The sequence below is a fragment of the Daucus carota genome, chromosome 7 (assembly GCF_001625215.2).
Source record: "Daucus carota subsp. sativus chromosome 7, DH1 v3.0, whole genome shotgun sequence".
Classification (NCBI taxonomy): domain Eukaryota; kingdom Viridiplantae; phylum Streptophyta; class Magnoliopsida; order Apiales; family Apiaceae; genus Daucus; species Daucus carota.
In genome coordinates this window covers 30,621,763-30,644,253 of record NC_030387.2, presented here as the reverse complement: position 1 = coordinate 30,644,253, position 22,491 = coordinate 30,621,763, and the positions used below count along the sequence as shown (strand labels likewise).

The 22,491-nt window shown below is 34.0% G+C and overlaps 3 protein-coding genes across 4 annotated transcripts; 1 reads left to right on the top strand and 2 right to left on the bottom strand.

The window, feature by feature from the left end:
* Nucleotides 1–481: 481 nt before the first annotated feature.
* On the bottom strand, nt 482–7,395 carry LOC108193234 (rhodanese-like domain-containing protein 6). The gene is made up of 9 exons (XM_017359815.2): nt 7,087–7,395; nt 6,313–6,474; nt 5,422–5,527; nt 5,063–5,252; nt 4,189–4,270; nt 2,893–2,975; nt 2,409–2,541; nt 1,585–1,735; nt 482–1,394 (listed from the first exon to the last, which is right to left on the bottom strand). Exons 1-9 carry the CDS (start codon nt 7,249–7,251, stop codon nt 658–660), a joined length of 1,809 nt encoding a protein of 602 aa, XP_017215304.1. The 5' UTR covers nt 7,252–7,395; the 3' UTR covers nt 482–657.
* A 1,221-nt stretch (nt 7,396–8,616) lies between these two features.
* Nucleotides 8,617–10,445, top strand: LOC108195205 (uncharacterized). Its single transcript, XM_017362159.2, has 3 exons — nt 8,617–8,840; nt 8,969–9,120; nt 10,172–10,445. The coding sequence occupies exons 1-3, from the start codon at nt 8,735–8,737 to the stop codon at nt 10,250–10,252; spliced, it is 339 nt and encodes a 112-aa protein (XP_017217648.1). The 5' UTR covers nt 8,617–8,734; the 3' UTR covers nt 10,253–10,445.
* An 894-nt stretch (nt 10,446–11,339) lies between these two features.
* Nucleotides 11,340–17,284, bottom strand: LOC108193966 (uncharacterized). 2 transcript variants are annotated; one of them, XM_017360830.2, is made up of 4 exons: nt 17,140–17,284; nt 14,760–15,366; nt 13,300–13,357; nt 11,340–11,569 (listed from the first exon to the last, which is right to left on the bottom strand). In XM_017360830.2, exons 2-3 carry the CDS (start codon nt 15,298–15,300, stop codon nt 13,335–13,337), a joined length of 564 nt encoding a protein of 187 aa, XP_017216319.1. In that variant the 5' UTR covers nt 15,301–15,366; nt 17,140–17,284; the 3' UTR covers nt 11,340–11,569; nt 13,300–13,334. The 2 variants fall into 2 exon arrangements, with proteins under 2 accessions (XP_017216319.1, XP_017216320.1); XM_017360831.2 differs by having other exon boundaries at nt 17,095–17,218.
* Between the last annotated feature and the right edge of the window lie 5,207 nt (nt 17,285–22,491).

Sequence of the window (22,491 nt, the reverse complement as noted above, 5' to 3'; positions counted from 1 at the left end):
AAATTTAGAGTTAATATCTTTCTGTCATAAAACATGTCATAAAACATAGCGGATAGTTTGCTATTACAATTATTTTACGGGATCATAAATATCTTTTGATTTTCTTCCATTATAATTAAATGTGATGTTATTTTTTCCCATAAATATCTTTCGATTTTCTTTCAGTATTATTAAATGTGATGTTTATTTTTTTAATTATATGTTCAAATTATCTAGCATAATAGAAAATCAAGATGGAGTATATAATATACTCTGTAATATATGTTTTTGTCCAACTCGTGCGTCATAACTCATAAATAATTAATATTCAAAAATTTCGAAAAACAGATTAACTAAATGATATCACATATTTTATAATATTTACTATAAGTAAACTCTCTTTTTATTCTCCATTTACTATAGAACATAGCAATACTTTTAAAGTCAACAAGTAAAAGAAAAAGGAAGAACGACAGTTGCGGAAAAGGGACAAAATGCTGGCTTAAATAAAATCGGAGAAAATCTGGATTGAGAGGTGAAAAGAAATCAACGTCTTAGTTGCAAGGTAAACAGGGTTAACATGTGCATGAGCCTCTGATCAGGTTGCAACACCTTGAGAACCTCAAGGCTTTTGGTGTCATTGTACTTCTAATTCTGTCAATACTCGAGAACACCAAACTAAAGAAAACGATGGAGAAAACTTTTTATCTGATCAATGTATGGAGACCGAGTAGGTATTATGTGTCCAAATTCATGTTCAATAGTCACCCGAGAACCTTCTTCAAATAAGGATTCCAAGTCTCTGCTCGTTTGACTGGTAATCTGCCTGTCGTCACCCTTTTCATTGCCAAAAACATGGAGTGAAGGGCAATTTATTGATCCTTTCTCATACCCCATATTAACAGCAAATCCAGAACACAATATCACAAATCTAAATTCAATTTCTCCCTTTAGCTTTTGTTGTAGTCCACAAACTGAAGCAGCCATGGCTGCTCCTTGTGAAAATCCCAAGATCCCATCAAACGGCCCTTCCTGTAAATACACTTTCTTCAAGTATCCAAGTGATTCATCGAACCCTTGAGTTTGCTGCTGGTACTGCAAAGAATCAAATGGACCATCTGCTACTTTCCAGTCAGCATCGCCTTTCCAACTGATATTAGGATCAACCAACCATGCAAACTTCTTACTGCAACTTTTTGGTGGCTGTGAACTTTGCTCTGCACAGACTGATATATGATTAAGATTTTCATCTCTGGGCTGGTAGATGAATGGCAGCTCATGAGGCCCATTGATAAAAACAAGCTCGGCGATGTTTTTGAGTTTCTTGGCTAGTGATGCCAATCTTCCTTTGAAACCAGAAGCATTCTGCCGGAACCCATGTAAGCACAAAATTCTCAGTTTTCTTGATGTTGCACCTGTTAATATATATTTTTGTAAATTTAAAACTCTACATAAGTTATTAAAGTTTAAGCAAAGAAGTGGTCATGACTTTTGCAGAATCACACTTTGCATTAATGATTGGCTAATATATATGAAAAGATGGAAATTACACGATACCTATGCAAATACAAAACTATAAAAAGTAAAGCAGTATGCAGAGCTTACCATTTTTCTGACTGGCATTCATTGTAACACAAACTTCTAGATCAGGGGATATTGTTGTTTCATGTAACTCTTCATTTTCAACTGATAGAAGCAATGGAACACGCTTGCCATTATCATGACACAGTTCACAAACATATTCATAAACTCTTTCCTGTCAGGTTGTGTAAATAATATTAATAATCAAACTATTTAATATTAATAATCTAACTAGGATCATATCTAAAAAATTGCATTTACAACAGAATAGGCAGTAATCCTCTTATGTTGATATTTATACATGCACTAAAATGTGTATAGAATAACTTCTCCAACGCAAAAATATTTCCTTCTGTTGTGAGTGAATAATGATAAAGCAACCGGTATACTTGGATTTTGTTATGAATTTATAACAGTTACAGTGTAGGTGACAGACTGGCAGGTGTAATTAAGAAGACACCAATATTGTGCTTCAAGATTCAAGCACAAACTTTTGTTGGGTGGCATACGAAATATATATTGCTCCTCTTCCCCAACATTTTCTTTGTGCTTCCTAAAGTTACTTAAGTTCAGCTATCTTCCAAGCTAGAGGACCCAAGTCAATCATATAATATATGTGTTTGACAGAAGTGCGTAATAACTAATAAGGGGGCTTTTTATTGACAAGATACAACATTCAATGAACAAACAAACACTAAAACCAATCTGAAGTTGTTGAGAGAGTTATATGCAGCAACATACACTATTACTCAATCAGAACAAACTTTGAAGTTTTATTTACAGCAGCGAGCTATTTGCAGCACATATACAATCAATAATAAGTTTGAAGTTATGTCACCAGCACATACCCGACAGTTGTCACAAACTAACACAAGCATTCTGCAGTAACTGCATCGACTGCGAGAAGAATAATCATCATATGCTGTTTTACAGAGGAGGCAGGAACCCAAGATATTTGTATCTAAACTGCCAACAGAAACCCTACAAAAAATAAGTTAGCTGGTTAGCAAAATTCAAGAATTTATTATATAATATAATAATGAGCCAGGTTATACCATAATCATGTAAATTGGGTCTTTTTCTTAACATTCAAAAAGCACATATATTCACATGACCAAGAAAATGACACATTACAAAAAAACCCTATGTCAATATGAAGCGAGTTCAGATGTCTCCTTTAATCTGTGACGTTTAAATATCTGTAGGAGCTGAAAAACATAATTTTTAATATGGACATGTTATGCCTGTTCTGTGATGCATAGCTGTGCACAAATATCATTCTTAGTAAGAAAGAAACTCAAATCTTCAAATTAAAGAACATAACATATATACCTGTGGTCAAAAACAAAATTTTTTCCTTTAAAAAAGCCACCATCAGGATATTGCTCTAGGTAACGCTGAATTCCGCCATATAACTGCAGCCAAAGTATTTCAATAATTAAACTTCATTATCGCAAAAACCGCTTAGGGCTATTTTTTTAGTGGGGCTTTAAGCTTTACATGCCAAACCAAGTGCAAGGATAAAAACTATGACTTCACCAAATCTTGTGACAAGGAGAGTTTGGACTTACGAGGCACCAAAGCTTGAATCTTGTCTTTACTATGTAAATATGTAACTTACATGTTAAAAAAAGAGAAGGAATCACTTTTTTGTTTCAATGCAAGTATGTAACTCAGTTATTCAACTGCAAGTACCTTGGAACTGAAATGAGTTACTATCTACGGTTGATTGAACTTTAAGTTGGATAATGGACTTCTAGTTCCAAGGTACTTATAATTCAATCAACCAAAATTATTAACTCATTTAGTTATTAATTGAGTTCCTATCTATGAGTTAATTATTAATTAATAATTAAATTACATCGTAATCATATGATATATCATTGATTAATTTAATTTGTCAAAATTGAGTATAACTACTAGTTACTTAGTGCTGAAATTAAGACAGAGGAACTTTATTTTTGAAGGAAGCAAGAATTCTAACTTAGTTCCATGGGAATTGAAAATTTTTAAGTAACTCTAAAACTGGTGAAACATACAAGGCACAGTATAAAAACTAGAGGGTCAATTTTCTTTAAAAAATTTAAACATAATATTCTAAACAGTCAGCCTTCTAGGGGCGCAGCAGGCACCTCCCACTTTCCACACCTCCCTAGGTCAGTCAAGTACCAAATGATATAATCTAGATTCTGGAATCAGCACAGCAATTTTCCAATTATCTTAATCAGACAGAATGGTAACAAACAAAACATACAAAAAATTTCCCCAGATGAACATATTGCAATTACAAATAACATGTGCATAAAAAATGACCTTCAAATAAAAAATTGAAAACATTAATGTTAAGTAACAGATATCTATATTCTACACAGAAACACAACAAATCCATAATCAACACCTATAAAATCCATTTGTGCGCCTTGAATAGAAAAGTTCAAAGATTCTAAGGAAGGAACTGTCTAAAGATGAAATGCTGTAATTCTTGACCACTCTACCAATCACTTACAGAATTTCATAATGAATCAGTTCAGCTATATAACATCCAATCAAAAATCATCATTAACTTATATCTGCACATCAATTTACCAATCCCCATGATGATTACAAAGGAAAGGGTTTGGAGGTCACCTGGAAGACATTCTCAAATCCTGGACCTTTTGACCGAACATAGGCTGAGGCCATTTCGCACCTAATTCCACCAGTACAATACCTGTGAGAAGACAGCTAATGAGAAACCAATAGGCCGAGGAAGATGAAAGTTATAAGAAAACAATATAGTGACCATCATTTTTACCATGGGACTTGAGAAAACTGGTAGCTATGCAATAATATACTCCCTCCGTCCCGCCTGATTGTTTACGTGCACTGTTTACACGCATTCTGAGGCTCTCGTAGATTATAGTTCTATAACATATTTTTAATTTTTTTCTTTTCCTGAATTAAAGTTTAAACGTCAAACTTTTTTTCAGGATTTAAAAAAATATATATATATATATATAATGTAAGTATCCTTTATATGAGCCTTAAAATGCGTGCCAAAAAGTAACGTAAAGAACCTGGTGGGACGGAGGGAGTATGATGCTACCAACACAGGACAAGAGCATCTACTTACTCTGTCTGGCTCTGGCCATTACTACCACCCTCTGGATAATTAAAAAATATGATAGAAAGATGTTATCCATAAGAAATAATGATCAAAGCATACTACAAATAAATGAGCGAATGTATGCCATGAGCATAGCAGGAAAACTTTACGATTACATACAAGGATGCAAGCAAATTTTCATGATACAATGACATAAACACATTCATAATGCTACATATATAATATAAAAAAGAGAAACATCTTTTAGCAGTTAAATCATAATATAACCAAAGAAAGAATGTCTGGATAAAGGAGGAGTGCAAGAAAATCGTAATAAACGGGTAATCACAGAATATATGTCAAGATACAATTAGACATTAAAAACCTAAAAATATGAACTACGGCACTTGTACTTACATTAGGACACATTTTCCTTTCAACTTCTCTGAGTTATTATCAATCCAGGAAGGAAGATCACTATATTGCCGGATTGCTGGATCCAAAGTTTCTACAGTTGGAGTGTAAAACTTCCCAATTCTCGTCTCATATAAATTCCTAGCATCCAGCAGAATAAGTTTTTGTGGATTATTTTCTTCTACAAGATTCCCTGAGGAATATAAAAACTATGCTTAAAGAAGCAGTTTCTTATATATTATATTAATAACTGATAAAAATGTCGACATGAGCACTAACTGAGCAGATTAAACTGAAAAGAATTTTAAGAGATACTAACTAGGCAACTAAGTCGCACAAGGAGGCAGAAATATTAAACTCACCTCCATTCTGTAGCATAGAATGGAACTCAGCTGCAGAAAGATGCTGACCAACATTTGAAATTTCTGGTGGTTTGGACAGAGGATGAGAACCGAATGTTACCAACTCCTGTGCACAATATCAACCTATAACATTAGCATAAAAGGACAGATTACACTATACCTGACCAACCCATAATAAATTTCAGGATATCCTAGACAGGAAATGGATAGTTCACTCAAAACTTGTAGCTTACTGCATCTGTATGTAAGGAAGTTGGTTTGTAATTTTGTCTTTCTGAATGTTTTCCTATTTTATCTACTAGCCAGATCTATAACATAATGAGCGAGAACCTCAGTTCCACTTGAGCTAATATTCAAGTCTTCATATACAGTCACATATATTGGGAGATTAAAGGTAAATGATGCTATTTTAAGAACTACCCTTGCTCTGCAGAAATATTGCTATGACTCCTAACGTAAAGATTCACCATAGGAATTAAAATTTCATTAGAAGTAAAATGGATTCTGTAGAATAACCTTTATAATTACTAATGTAAAGATGCATAATAGGCTTTACAGTGTATTTTGTAGAATACGATTCGTAACAGCATAAATAAACATCTTTGTAGTTTTATATAGCTTGACACTGTTATTCTAGCTATTAATTACCCAGCACTAGATGCAGCAGAAAATTAAGTGTTGCAAGTTCCAATGCATATTAATCAACTAAATCTAAACAATTGTAGTTGTAAAAAGGTCGGATTTAGTGGACAAGAATCCCACATCAACAAAGTCTGTAAAAGATTGTAACTAGAGCTGTATCATGTGGATACTAAATATTTAATTATAATATAAGAGCAAAAGAAATAGTGGCAGATAAATAAAATGTTACAGTAAGGAGTTTAGTCTTACCTTGACAATTCGGATGGAGAGAGAAGTGAACCCACACTCCTCTGCAACTTTGTCCATTGAAGGCTGATGGCAAGTAGCCAGCTTGAAATCCGTCCCTTCAAATAAAGGATTAGACTTCATTGTAGCTATGTGTTTCTCCAAAGATGCAAGTTTTCCACCAATCTAGAATAAGAAAAACACATTACTAACTAATAGGCTTTAACACCCGTAACGTACATATACTACTGGAATTTCAAGATGAAATAGCACCTCAAACTCTCTTTATCCAATGGCAAAAATCTAAGGGTCATACTGTTTTTTCCTTCTATTTATAGGATATAGAGAATACATTTTCTTCCTTCCAAAATAATGTCCGTTAATAACTTAATATACTTGAGGAGTCATTAATATTTTTTAGGATATAGAAAATCTCTTTACTGATATTAGTGAGTACATTTTCTTCCTCCCACATTGACGTAACTTAATAAGTACAGTATTAGGGTACAAGGGTATCCATTTTACACTCCACCTCTTGGTGGTTCTTTGGAGAGAAACTAGAATTGATCCTCCTCCTTTAGCATTAACGGAATGAAATGATAAATCAAATTAGCAAGACTGAACTCTAATTCATATCAGAATGAACAACTATGGGAACTCTAATTACTAGAAATCCTAAATTTTTACTTTCAAAAATCCATTTAATTCCCAATAACCAAACAACAATACAATTAAGAAATAAATCTACTAATTGGCACAATAACACACACATAACACACAAAAAAGAGAGGGGATTACAGTGACATTGACGCCATTAGGAGAGAGACGAACACGACCGAGGAGCGAGAGAGAGTTGCAATTGGTGTTATAGAGATTGAAGAGCTCGTTTACGTCTGGAATAAGAGTGTACTTGTAGTACAACAATACGCCGTAGTGGTCAGGGGTAGACTTGTTATCCGCCATAAACCCTTTTTTTTCAACTTGCAACCCCGAGAAAAGCCACTTATTATCACACTTCTGGGTCTAAGCCGTCCAAAAAAGAGAGAAGGGCCTCCATGTCAATTGTCACAGTTTGCAGAATCAACGACCTTCGTATTAGGTTCTCGTCACACTTGACATATTTACGACATGTATTTTGAAATGTATATAAAATATAATTTATATTTTTTTCTTGGAAAATGTTCATTTGTATATTAAAATTTAGACAATAAATTTTTATTATAAAAAATTCAAAAGCTTTATGAAAAACATTTCATTCACAGATCAAAAATACATACTGTAGATATCAGCGACCTTTATTTTGACTCGAAAGTACTATTGATTTCTCACATATTCAATTATCAAATTTTATTTTATAGAAAAGAAATAAAGAAAATTTATGTATTTCAACTAAAATTTATAAATATAATATGAACATAGCAGCTAGATTTTAGACTCGTGTCTTGCATGAAATTTTATTTTAATTTTTAGTACATCACTTAAATGACAATTTGGTAATAAGAGATTTCATCCTAAATTTTAAAAAATAATCTTAATTTTATATTAAAATAGTTATAGACTAAATTCAAATGTTGAGTATCTAACCGCAAGCTTGATAATAATACTCCCTCCGTTCCAATCAATAGTATACATTGGGGGACGGGGGCGCGGCACGGACTTTAATGCTTCAATATAATATAGTTCTATAAATTATTTTTAAGATTTTTTTTTCTGTATAAATGTATAACATTTATATTTTTATACAAAAAAAGAAAATCTTAAAAATAAGTTGTAGAACTATGTTTTATAACCGCCTTAAAAAGCGTGTCGAGCAGTGAAAAAGAAACGTATACAGTTGACTGGGACAGAGGGAGTATATGTTTTGTAAAATAAAACAGTAAAAATTAATGTTTGTGTTTTATGGTATAGACATTATTAAGTACCCTGTTAATTAATTAATTATGGTGTTGGGTTCAAGAGCATCTCCAACGGTACTCCTAAATTATTCCCTAAACAATAATATAAAATGTGGCTCCTAGTAAGTTAATACACCGGAAAACGTGAGAACTCCAATGCTACTCTTTATATTTGGCTCCTTATTCACATTTTATATTTATTTTATATAAATGAGAGGAAAAAGTTAACTAAAAGAGAGAGAAGATTGAAGGAAAAATAATATAATATTGAGTTAGGAGCTACTAGATGCTCTTTAAAAGAAAGGAGAGAGAGTAGGCTCCTAAATTTTTAAAGAGCATCTAAGAGTCTATTGGAGCACTAAATTTTGATTTTCTCCGAAATTTTAGACTTAGGAGCTTGTTTAGAGAGCCCTTGGAGTTGCTCTAAGCCTGTTATTAGGTCACTTTCGACTTGAAATTGGGAGTAATTGAACTATTTCGGAGTCGGATCGGGTCAAGGTTGAATTCATTCTGTGCACTCTGTACTCAACCACTGAAACCCTGCTGCTCAAATGGCTCGGAGGCAATTTACATCAATTAATTCCCGATTTTTGTCAACACCCTCTTATTTTGCTTCAGATTTCAGAAGCTTTTCTTCTAAATCAACCCCTTATGAAGGTATTTTTATCTTTCTCCGTATGTGTCTGTTTATAAATGTCATAAATTTCACATTTGTATGTGTTTGTAGAAATGCGTGAGTGGGAAATTGGATATGGGTATTTATGTTAGTGGTTAATAATGTGCAGTGAAAGTTGGAATACCAGAGTTCTTGAAGGGCGTTGGGAAAGGGGTGGAAAGCTATGTCGAGAAGCTCGAAAATGGGATTGGTGATTTTCAGAAGCTGCTCGTTACTCGTACCCTCAAGCTCAAGCAACTTGGCGTTGAATCTTGCAAACATGTAAATGTTTCGGAATGCCCTTTATATCTTATACTGATATTCATTCGGAAGTTATAAATTTTGTTGGAATTTTGTGCTCAAGAGGCCGATGGTTTGTTGCTAATGTTGTGTTATGTATCTTTAAGTGGGAGAATGACTTTGTTTATGTGCTACTTTGTCCGAATATATGTATGATGCATCCTATGATGACTAACAGAAGAAATAACAAGAAAAGCTCCTTGCTTAGATGAGTTGTTGTATGTCTGTATCAGTCTACTCTCCTGATCATATAGTTTTTTAATGATCATCACCAAGGGCAAATGTTAAAATTGGTATAGCACTTTATTTTCGCCTTTGAATAGTTGGTTAGGCCACAGTCATGTCATCATCTATTTGACTTCTTCTAATTTACAATTCATGCAGAGTACTAACATTTCACTGATATTATCTGTATGCACACCATAAAAAGCTAGCTTGTTAGATTAGATATGCTAATTTTAGGATTCTTTGTCCATTTCCACTTGATCTGGATGAGTTTGTTCTTCGCTATTAATTTAATCACCAAAATTTTTTAAAGCTTTTGTATTTTTTCTGAAGAAATTTAAATTTGGAGCAGTGACCTCTGCTTTAGTAAGATATAGTGTAAAAGGATTAGCAGTTTATAATATCTACAATTTTAATGAGGAGTCAAAAGTATGTTGAAATGTTGATTGTTGCATAGTACATACTTTATGCTTGCATTTTGAGATAGGCACCTGTTAGGTGCCTTCTGTCTTTCTTGCGCACACTGTCTTAGATGAAAAGGGCCCTACAATTTTGGCTTCTTGTTTTTGAATTTTGGAGTTCCGATGGATTATTTAGTGGATCACTCATAGTTCAGTAGCTGCATTGCAACCTTAATGTTTTTAATAATTCTGAGTGGAGCCTCGTGGCTTCAATTAAATTGTTCAAGAAAACAAAGTTAATTAGCTGAATGTGTTGCCTTTGTAATAATTGTTTCATGTATCTAATAACTCATTTTGTGTGATGTTTTGTATAAGACTCGCTTGATAATATTGTTTTGCTTTTTCAGAGGAAACTGATATTGAAATATACCCACAAATACAAGTTGGGTCTGTGGAGGCCTCGAGCTGAACCTATGAAGACTCAGTGACTTCAAGAATATGTTCCTCCACAGTCATTGTTCTCTGAAAATCAAGTTTTAGAATTTTGGGAATCTCGTGTAGTCTGATTGTTCTATTTAATCTCATGCGAATGATTATCTCTTAATTGTTTGGGATACAATTTTGCTGCATGTTAACAAAGATTTGATTACTGAGCAAAGAGAAGTAGAGAATCATTTGGAATTTCTTTAGTCTTGTTTAAACTATGAGGATAGTTAAAGTTGGACCGGCGATTAAATTTATGTATTAGTGTTTGATTTGATTAATCTCAGTTGCCAATTTAATTAGATAATACATGAATTCCTGTTGAATGAAAAAGATGGATCACTTTAAATGATTTATTGGATTGTCCAGAATAAGGGTCTCCACTTTGTCGGTCTCCACTTTGTTATGAATTAATCTATTAAGTAATGGTTAATATATGTTTTAAAATCAAATACAACTAGTATCTGGTGGATTGGCGAGCAGAAAGATTTCAAATCTGTGAAGATTTTTCATGTTTTCTTATATGATACTCCCTCCGTCCCACCAGGTTCTTTACAGTTACCTCTTTTGGACGTCCCATCCATTTCTTTACATTACAAAACTTTCCCAAAATAGTTAATGGGTTCCACCACTTTATCACTTTTCCTTCCTTTTCACACTACTTTTACTCTACTATCTCTCTTTTATATATTAAAAATCGATGGGTCCCACCACTTCACCCACTTTTCTTCCTCTTTTTCACTACTTTATACATATTTCTTAACCTCCGTGCCCAAACCCAATGTAAACAATTGGGTGGGACGGAGGGAGTAGTAGAGAACTGAAATGTACTATATAAAGTAAGAGTGAAAAAGTAAGAAAAGTGAGGATAGTGGTGAAACCAGTTGATATTTAATGTACAAAACAAGTATAGTGCCAAAAATAGTGGGAGTAGTTCAGTTTTATATTATAAATTTTTACTATATTTGATAAGTTTTGAAAGGTAAAAAATTGGACAGGACACCTCAGAAAGAAAGTATAAGGAAATTGTTGGGACGGAGGGAGTATACAGTAACAAGAAGTTTTTTTTTATCTTGTTCAGAGTCAGCAAAGTTGGGAGCCAGCAAGGAAAAGATTAAATGCAAGTTAAAAGAAATGGATTTACAGAAAAAGCCCTTTGTTCATAGTGAGCTTAAGTTCAGTCTTTAAAACTATTGTCGATATCTTCGTAACCTATTCTACAAAACTTAACCAGTTGAACATTACAACAAATCTGCAAAGCTACTTGAGTATCAAGTCCAACAGAAGCACATCATCCAAACTCGAGGCTGATTCCAAGTTTTCTGCAGTACAAAATAATAAACAGAAAACGTTAACACTTTTATGCAAAATGAATTATACTAACAGTTAGTAATGTTACGTGGGGAATCATCATTTGACATTCGAATTCAAGAAATAAACATAATTGACAATTTCTTGTTTCAATAAGTAGCTGGAGACAAGCTCGTATAAGCACCTGCATGGCACCATTCTACAACAAAACTGAATACAACTTAAATTTTCTAGTCATGTGCAATGAAATGTTAGCTTTTACTATTGAACTACACATTAAAAAACCCAATTGACCTTCACAAATTTTAATTTGCCTAAAATACCAGTGGTGATTATTGCAAATTACTCAGGTATGAAACTACATAATACATCATCCAAATCATTGCTGTGTACAACAGGCAGTTGACTGCATATCTGCCTCCAATAATTCTTTCATAATGATACATACAAGTCATTCCCTAATGGAACTGAGCTCTTATGCTGTGTCTACATACATGCATACAAAAGAAGCGGATGCTTGACGAGTTCTTTCAAGTAAAACAGAAAAGAAATTGTAAACCTTTTCGCATATTCAATGTGTGCACGTTTATAAAGCCTCAGCTCGATCTTTTTACTCTTCTCCCTATGAACAATAAAGACTTCTCTATAACCCTTCATCTGCCCTGAAATATATATTTTATCTTCCCCATTCCTGGGAAAGGAAATGGCCAGCCAAGTAACTGGCCCTTGGAGAGTTGGAGTGAACCTGGCCATGTGTTTGTACAGTAAATGTATTTTCCCAAGTCATATAAGGAAAAGCTACTAGCTCCTAGCTTGTCTGGAGACATTCGACAATGTTGATAGGTTTATGAAGCCTAGACATAGGAGTTACAGACTGTAAACTTACTCAGCTAAGACCTTACTGCAATGAAGTTGGATCCTAATTAGGGTGCAGAATAATTATGACTTGGTAAAGACAAGTCGAAGCTTATATTCTAGAAAAAGAAAACAAACTTGGCATCCATAAACCTAAGAAAGGCAACTAGTTCGCTAAACCTAATAAGACTTTATTTTTTCCTATAAAGTTACTTGTAAATCTTACCTTACAGGACTTGCATCTACTCAAGAATCCTCCTAAGGTAAAAAGTTGTCAGCCCTAATTTGACTTGGGTAACCTATAAACTATACCAACTCAAAGCACGCAATATGATTTTGACTGTCATGCACTCTCTCTGTTAATAACAACCTCTTTACCTAATTACTTACCCATGCCAATCTCCTAGACGGTACAATCCCACCAGACTTTTTCTGTAGGTTGGCTATTGAGCACCCAAGGAGATGCATTCAATTCAGATTTAATGCACCTTAACCTTACCCTTGGGGTAAAGGCACCACTCAGGTACTTTATACAACATTAAGAACTTCCATCTTTGGACACTAAATTCATGAAAATCAACAGATATAGATAGCTGCCAGAATCCCTGATAAGAATACTAAAAAAATGCTTGCTTTGGTTCAAATAAGAGGGCAAATTCATTGCATAGTAAGATAAACAAGATTTCTATAACTGACAAAATATTAATATTGTTTGCACACTAGTACTTCATAATGCTCGTACATAGTTTTCTCTCCATTCGTAGATGAATAAATAATGATCTGTAAACAGAAATATATGTAGAAGATGGATAACAAACAATAGATAGTGCATTCCCCATTGCCAAATTTGGAGAATTATTATAAAATAAAAATTGCAGATATATACCTGAGCTTAATGGCAAAGAACACTCTTCATTTGAGTCATACGTTAGAACCAAGAAGTCCTGAAAAGCAAAAAAAAAAAATACTTATAACTACTAAGCAAAGAAAATGGAATAGTTACTATTATTCCATGAGATTATTGGTATATCAAAACAGCAAAAGCTTGCTAATCCAGATACCAATAAACATCACTGTTCTCCAATCTCCTGTATTAAACTACTTACTGTAGAGTGTATAAACTGTATTCTGAAATTAGTTTCTGCATAAAAATAATCATGTATCATCCAGCAAATTATGACAGGAATCACACAAAAAGTTAAAGTTCGCATTCTGTCGGAAAACTTAAAACTCCCAGATAAATGATCTCCAGCAACAGATTCACAACGATTTAGAAGACATAGCTTGTTACCGGTTTACAAATTTTGCATTAATATTTGTCACTAAAGTAGTACAAACAATTAAACATTATTAGCTCAACCAAGTGTCAGAGAAATGATAGCTGGTCTGGAATCCCATGTCTAGACACAGTTTCACATGCCTCACTTAACCTGCAAAGAGCCCTCTGAACTCTGACTGTGTATACTAATTTAGCTATCCTGTCTGTTTAAGAATTTATACTTTTATCGAACACTTGCATCAACCGATATATGTTCTCATGTTAGTTGATGTAAAACATGATTCAGAAGTGAAAGATCGAAACTATTTCGCAAACTTATCATTAAAATACTCAATTAATTCAACTCAATTATATAATAATATTACAGCAGTTTCAAATTTCAACACAGATCCTTTAACATAACCAAGAAGTCCAATCCTAATATTAAGGAACCTACTCCTAATTGATATCTACTCTTCATTTTTTATCAACCAACATAAATTGATAATGAAAAATGATCTTATCCTGGAATATTAAAATACATACAATTGAATATTTCAATATATACATATAAATTGATATTAATTGCTTATCAATATTCATGCTCTGCATCACTGGTCCTGGTGTGTGCTACACATCTTCATGTAATATCTATATTTGCTAAATAAAATACAATAGTCATGTAACATTACAATACAATATTACTGTACATTAATGTATCAACTACTAATCTTATAATAACTAATTTGCCCAAGATGATGTGAAAACTGAAAAAACCAAAAGTACGACATTAATTAAAGTGAAAAGATCATTGAGTACAAAAAAATATTAAAGACATAGGTATTATGTTTAAAAAACACTTAATGCTTAAAAGATAAGCCAACACAAATCAGCAAGAGCGTCATAGAGTTGAACTTATAATTGTACAACCAGTTAATCGTATTCCAGTAGTCTTGAGTCCCTAAACTTCCTTATGACATCAAGAACCAATAGGTAGTAGATAAATGTAATACAGTAACAAATGCATGAGATTAACTAAGAATCCTGATGACAATTAATAAGCAAGGTAAAAAATTATATGTACTCACCATGGAAGATAATAACAAAGCCGAAGACACATGTTACCACCATTGCAATAACATTCGAGCAAGATGATGATTCTTGCTCAGATTTCTTTTTCTTTAATTTATTCATTCGTTCAACCCTTCTACGCTTCAACCTAGCCAGCTCAGAAAATTCTTTGACAAATTTCATATCAGCAGCATCCAATAACGGACCTTTCGGAGGTCGAGGTGGTTTAGAAGGGTTTTTGGAATTTGAGGTTTTCTTTTTCTCTCTACTAATCTTCTTTTCCAGTGAATCAACATCTCTGGCCAACTGGTCTGATATTATATTGACATTATCAGCAGAAGCCCGACCAGAAATGGACACTTCATCATATGAATTTAAGCCATTCCCAACCCTTGCAGACCTGTTTAGTCCCACAAATCCACTCCATGTCCTCCGCAAGACTTTCTTCCCATGCTCAGCACTAAGATCAGGGACTATCCTACCATCCTCCTCACTTGTAGTCCCTCCACTTTCCAAATCAAGATCAGTGTCACTTCCTTCAGAATCCAAATTACCCATTGCAGGCCCAAATTTTCCTCCTTAAAATAATTCAAGCTTACTAATACTAGATCAAATCAGCGCACACTGTAAAATAAACAGTTTTATAAATTCATCAACTTAATCTATCAAATTAAATATTCAGAACTCATTTTACAACCATATGTATCTATAAGCCACCCATTACATATAAACTGTAGCTAGCGATCACCTTTTTTCTCACTTAAACTGCCAAGACTAGTTGACAACCAATATACAGATGAAACCTTCAAAGTAAACAGGCAAAAGGCAAGCTTCAAACTATTTAGAGTTAATTGCAATTGGCACCCCTTTGGTTTCGGCTTATTGCACATTGCACCTAATAGTTTTGGAAAATACACTTTGCAGCCCCAGACTTTTAACCCGTAGACACTTTGCACCCTTTCCGTTAATTTCTGCCGTTACCGTTAACTTTTGTAGGGGCATTTTGGGAAATTTAATTATATTTAATAAAATCAGACTTTTATTTAAATTTTTTGACCATCTAAACGATATTTTTCGGAAAAACTTAAAAGACGAAAGTTGTAGAGAATAAAAAGATCTTTTTAGAACAATAAGGTTCAAAATTTAAATAATTATTTAAAAACGATTGTTCATTTTTACAAGATTGCTAATTTTTGAATTTTTTAAAAATAATTATAAAAAGAATTACGATAATTTTGAACCTTGTAGTTCTAAGAAGATCCTTTTATTCTCTACAACTTTCGTTCTTTAAGTTTTTCCGATAAATATCGTTTAGATGGTCAAAAAATTTAAATAAAGGTCTGATTTTAATTAAATATAATTAAATTTCCCAAAATACCCCTGCAAAATTAACGGTAACGGCAGAATTTAACGGAAAGGGTGCAAAGTGTCTACGGGTTAAAAGTCTGGGGATGCAGAGTGTATTTTCTAAAACTATTAGGTGCAATGTGCAATAAGCCGAAACCAAAGGGGTGCCAATTGCAATTAACTCAACTATTTACAACTTTCTTTCAGTTGAAATGGTATTTCAACTTGCATAGTGTCCCGGCTTGCAAACATTGATAAACACATGCACTTAAAAGTTAAAAAACACATAGAGAAATAGTTATTAACCGTTGTTGCATAACGTACAAATTACAACAAATTGTGAATAGCAAAAGTTAGAAGGTGAAACTTTAAAGCGAAAAAGCAGGATGTTTTTTATAAGCAGAATTTCGTAGAAACGTCTTTCTTGGTTCTATGAAAACTTAATAAACACTAGAATCTTCAATGTTACTACAACTTCTCTACCGTGAATCTAAGAAAACATATGTGCCATTCTTATTCAAGAGGAATCATTACTCCAAAGTCCAAACATGTATGGACAAAACTTCTAATCAAATACTGTAAATCATTAGTCACAACCCGACAAAACAACCAAGAACATCACAAAGGAGGAAACTTTTGATAATTCATACTTCAAAAACACTATCTTTAACTTCACACTGCATTTGTATTCTAACCATTCCCACTCTCAACAGAAAATAAGTGGTAATCATGATAAACCCCCAATTCATAACTCACAAAACCCACACAAAAACATTTAAATAATAATTAAAAAAAAACAACTTTCGAATGAAACCAGTAAATCTACCAATTGGGTACTTCAAAAACTAAAGATTGGTAAAAAAAAAAGAAATAATTAAAACTCATCAGGAATGATCAAACACATATAGTTTCATCACTAAACTTAAAACACATAAAATCAACAAGAAATTAGCAATTACGGTAAGTAAATAAGGATTACAATAATTATACAAATGATATACTCACATTGGGATTGATGAATCGTATATGGGTAGAGTTGAAAGAGTTTACCTTAGATCACGCACTTGTGTGTGTGGTTTACTGGTTTTAGAGAGAGAACGGGGGTTGAGAGAGATGACGGCTTCAACGCGCCGGCTTGTATAAAATACTTTAAACGATGTCGTCTTTAAGCGCCGAAAGGCCCGAAACCGTGTTTATCATTCTATTTTGGGAAAGCTCGGAAAAATGTAAAAAATTTAGAACAATTTTTTTTTGTATATTTTAGAAAGTAAAATTAAGTAATTAATTTAAGATATAAATTCATGATTTTGTGAAATAAGATAAAACAAATTTAAATATTTCAATAAAAAAACAAATTTAAATATTTTAGAAAAAATATATTTTGAAAAAATTGAGGAGATACAAAGTCAGTTGTACACCATCAGTCGATCATGGATCAATATACTTGTACAAAAGAAAAGCGGGCGTTTATCTAGCTCCACTAAGATATCTCTATTATATTTTTTAATTTTTTAGAATTTTTGAAATTTAAATTTTATTTTTGTTGATTTGTATTGATTTTTGATCAGTTTGACTTTCATCTGGTGATTATGTGGCAGTGGTTGTGCGCAGATGATAGTGGTAGTGTGAAGATGGTGGTGGTGCGCGGAGCAGGCGTGTGATAATAACAACTAGTATAAAGCGGAAGTAAACTAACTGTAGCTACTATTATCTAGAGAGAATTGAGAGAGAACATCAAAAGAGAATATGCATAATTGTGTAGTAGAAAGCGTTAACAGCACTGAGTGTAGGGCTGTAAAATGATCCGGGTGATCCCGGGTACCCCTCTGCTCAAGTACCGGATCATATTATTTTTAAGTTGTCCAGATTTGGGTCCGGGATCGTTTTATTCGGGTATAAACCGATCCCGGGTATTTGAGATTCGGATCCGAACCGGATATGATCCAGTATCGTATTTTCTATTTTTTAACCGGGTAGTTTATGATCCATCGAATATGAGCCGGATATGATCCACTAACATCAAATATCATTATTATTTCAGTTGTTCAAATAATTATCATTTAGTCCAAGTAAACATAATATTATAAAGTATAATAATTTTGAATTAAAACTTATAGTTATGTGTTGGTATATGTCATTTATTAAATATATATGAAGATAATAAGCATTATCACATTAAATAAATCATATTTTATGAAGATATAAACTTAAATAAGATAGTACAATTTTATAAAATGATGACTATTTACTTGCAAATATGATGGTGTTAAAATATAATAGGTATATGAGTTTGAATCGAATATGAACCGTGGATCATATTCGGTTATTCGGGTAGGATCATATTATGAAAAATTATATGAGACCGAATCTGAGCGGGTATAGGTGTGCTCGTATCCGGGATCATATATTATACGGGCTTAATTTTTCCGCCAGATTTGGATCGTTTTCAAAACGGATATGAGACATGTATCATATTTTCGAGCCGAATATGAGCCGAGACACCGGATAGTCCGTATCGATTTACACCCCTAACTGAGTGCTATCCATGAGTATTTATACAACACAGCAGAGTAGTGGAGTAATAACAGAAACGGTTACAGACAATAAGGGACTGTTTGGCTATAAGCTAGAACTAGTTTATGACTTAATTCTGGAGTCAACAACTTCACATGAGAAGTTGACTTGATATTCACATTAGCCCCCCTTGCAACTGAGATGTCATGTGCTCCTTATACCTCATTATTCCCCCTGATGACAGATGAAGGAACCAGAATAAAAGTAAGACCAAGTTTAGTTGAGCAACTCCAGTGTAATGCTTTGCCCAAACCCTTGGTTAATATGTCTGCTGCATTATCCTTAGAAGGGACCTGTAAGACACAAATGAGACCAGAAGTAATCTTTTCCCTTATGAAATGACAATCTATTTCAATGTGTTTAGTTCTAGCATGATAAACTGGATTTGCAGATAAGTCTATTGCAGCCTTGTTATCACAAAATAAGGGAATTGCAGAATCACACTTAATGCCCAATTCTTGAAGCAAAGTGGTAAGCCAAACTGCTTCACAAGAGGCATCAGAAAGAGCCCTATACTCAGCCTCTGCAGTGCTTTTAGAGACAACTTGCTGCTTCTTAGATCTCCAAGAAACCACAACTGACCCTAATGAAAATGCATAGCGACCAACAGACCTCCTAGTGACTAAACAACCACCCCAATCACTATCACTATAACCAGTAAGAGTAAGAGTGTTATGTGAAGGGAAAAACAAACCATGATCTTTAGTGAAACTCAAGTATCTAAGGATTCTATGAACAGCTTCCAAATGTTTCCCTCTTGGAGCATGAAGAAACTGACTTAAATGCTGAACAGAAAATGCTATGTCAGGTCTTGAAGAAGTCAAGTACAACATTTTTCCAATAAGTGTTCTGTACAGGGTAAAATCAAGTAGTAAATCCCCAGACTCAGGACCATCATATAGCTTAATATGAGGATCTATAGGGACTGATAAAGGCTTGTAGTCCTCCAAACCAGCAGTTTTAAGCATGTCATGTATAAATTTCTGTTGACCAAGAAAAATGCCTTTAGCATTTCTATGAATTTCAAGCCCCAAATAATACTTGGCAGGACCTAAGTCTTTAATGCTGAAAGTATCATCCAGAAGTTTCTTGAGTGCATTTATGCTGCCCATATCATTGCCACACAACAGAATGTCATCTACATAGACAACTATAGCAAGAAAAACATTCCCTTGTGTGTAAGTGAACAATGAATAGTCTGATAAAGACTGTTTGTAACCACCAGCTAATAAGTGTTCGCAAAAATCTACACGCAAGCGCACGTGATCACAAGTAATATATTAAGTTCGATCCCACAGAGACTGGTGAATTAAGAATACGCACCTATGCAACAATGTATGATCAATTATCACTGCCAAGACAATTAACAAAGATGGTTTCTTTTATACTAATAACTAAAATTACTAATCAAATTCAGAATAGGAAAACACATGGGATTCTAACTTCATTATCGAATTCATCTAGAATTGAAATTACTGATTAACATGCGACTGTTGATCCTAATCAGACAACACGAAAGTAATACATGCCAACTCTCGTTGCACACATATCATACCAATCAAAATCCGCAATTAAGACAGAAATCTCATGGACACCAACAAAGCTCAGACCCTATATCTCTATAGCGGTAGTGTAAGCAGAGAGGTTTAATAACAGGTCGTCTATCGTGATTACACAGGGTGATAAAATTAGTTCAAGTCTACCACAAATTATGTTTCATTCACACAATCCTATGTTTACATGGCATAGTTCTAAATTCAATCATCCACTCTCGCTTCAGAAAGAATTAACAAACAACTTAGAAGTTAGCTACGCTCCTAAGAAGAATAAGCACGGCTCATGCAAAGAATTCAACGTACGTCACACAATCAACCAAGTAATATTCTTCGCTAAACTACATCGATAAGTCCATTAGAATCCCATGAAGGCGGTTAGTTCATAATCGAACTAATCGACATCATGGGTTCTAACGAAAACATGATAAATAAAAGACAAGAATTCAACGGAATAAAAGTACTTGAATTAATAATAAAGAACACAACGTTACAGATTTGATGTTCACGATCTCGCTCGAAACTGTCACTTCCTCGCGAAGAACGATCCAATACAAAACTGATAATGTGCTTGATTACAAGAGAAAAACTGATAAAACTATAATCCGATATTCTACGATACTAAAACTACTTGGAGGCTAGGGTTTTTACACTTGAGAAATTAAAATGCTTTGACTAAGTCAACCGGGCCTCGTCCGCTGCGAAAATCCATCAGAAAAGCTGTAAAAATCGGCCCGGAGCACTTCTGGAGGGCGCGGCCGCGCTAAACTAGCGCAGGCGCGCTAGTGGCAGCAGTAGGTAGCGCGGGCGCGCTACTGTCTGCCACTGGCAGCCCTATTCTTCGTTTTTCAGCTCGTTCTCGCGTGCATGTCCTTCCTCGCTCTAGTACCACTTCCGTAGGTGATCACGGTTGCATTTAGCACATGCAACAAGCCCTTTAAACCCCTAGATAGCTCTAGTGGACGAGTGTGTTCTCGTGAGGGTTTGTAGAAGATGTACCCACAAAATCCCAAGTCGTGATGAATCCACAATTCTCTATTCTTGCAAATAATGCACCAAAAACCACCTAAAATGATAGAAAATCACTTCATCACCTCAACTCGTGACCTGCACAGAAAAACACTAAAAACACATCAAAAGACACTAAACACTTAAGTACAACCAACCAATTTAAGTGGAAATGAAGGCCTATAAGTGTGTATAAATACCACTTATCACACCCCCAAACTTAAACTGATGCTTGTCCTCAAGCGTCAACGACACTATACAATAATACAATGCAATGCATGAATGCAACTACGTGATGAATGAGTAAACTATGAAGTAATTGCCTTGCCAATTATAATACCTCAGATTGTGCTAATGTTCTCGAATTTCACTTCTCTCGCTACCAAGTCAATTACTCTTCCATTTACAAGTGTGGAGTGCCAATGTGTGCAAGCATGCTCTTATATTGAGACAAGACAAAAACTACTACTCCCACAGAATCCCAATCAAGAATCGTAAAAGTTTAAAACTAACACCCCGTCACTCAAGTCCAACTAAAAGCCAAGGTCCCAAAGAATGTCCACACCCTTCTATTTTATTCACTATATATTTTTTATTTTTTTTTCTTTTTATTGGTGATTAATTGCTCGGTCTAAGGTCAGAGCGCTTCGCAGTGTAAATGCGTTACGAACACCACAAGACTTCACACACCAATTATTCACCTTATTCTAGTGGTTTATTTAACCGTGCAATGGTTGAGATCCCTAAAGATTTATGCACTAGTACCCATGTAGCGAGCGTTGGGTCAACAATCCCAAACCACGAAGGGCTTTAGGTTGTTAGGCACAAAGTCCCCTCAGACTTAATTACTCGAGTACTAATGAGCTCAACCTAGCTAATTCTACCACTTATTTTTTTTAGTGAATTTGTTTACTACTATTTTTTTTCTTTTTTTTTTCTTTTTTTTTTTATAGAAAGATATATCTACTCCTCAGTTCCCCCAAACTTAAGATTTACAGACCTAAGCTGAAGGGTGTTCAATTCAATCCTAGAATTCATGGAATTTCGTCTAAATCCTATCTCACGAACATATGTGAATTACAATTTCCAACACAAGCAATTTCCAAGTACTAACCTAGCATTGCAATTGAAACTACTAATCAAGAACTACACACATACTCATCATAGGCAATTAACTTGGCTTAACTTCATAATTCATGCAAATGCTCGTGATACTACTACGACAATTACCACTAAACATGTAAAATAAAAAAAAATGAGAAAAATA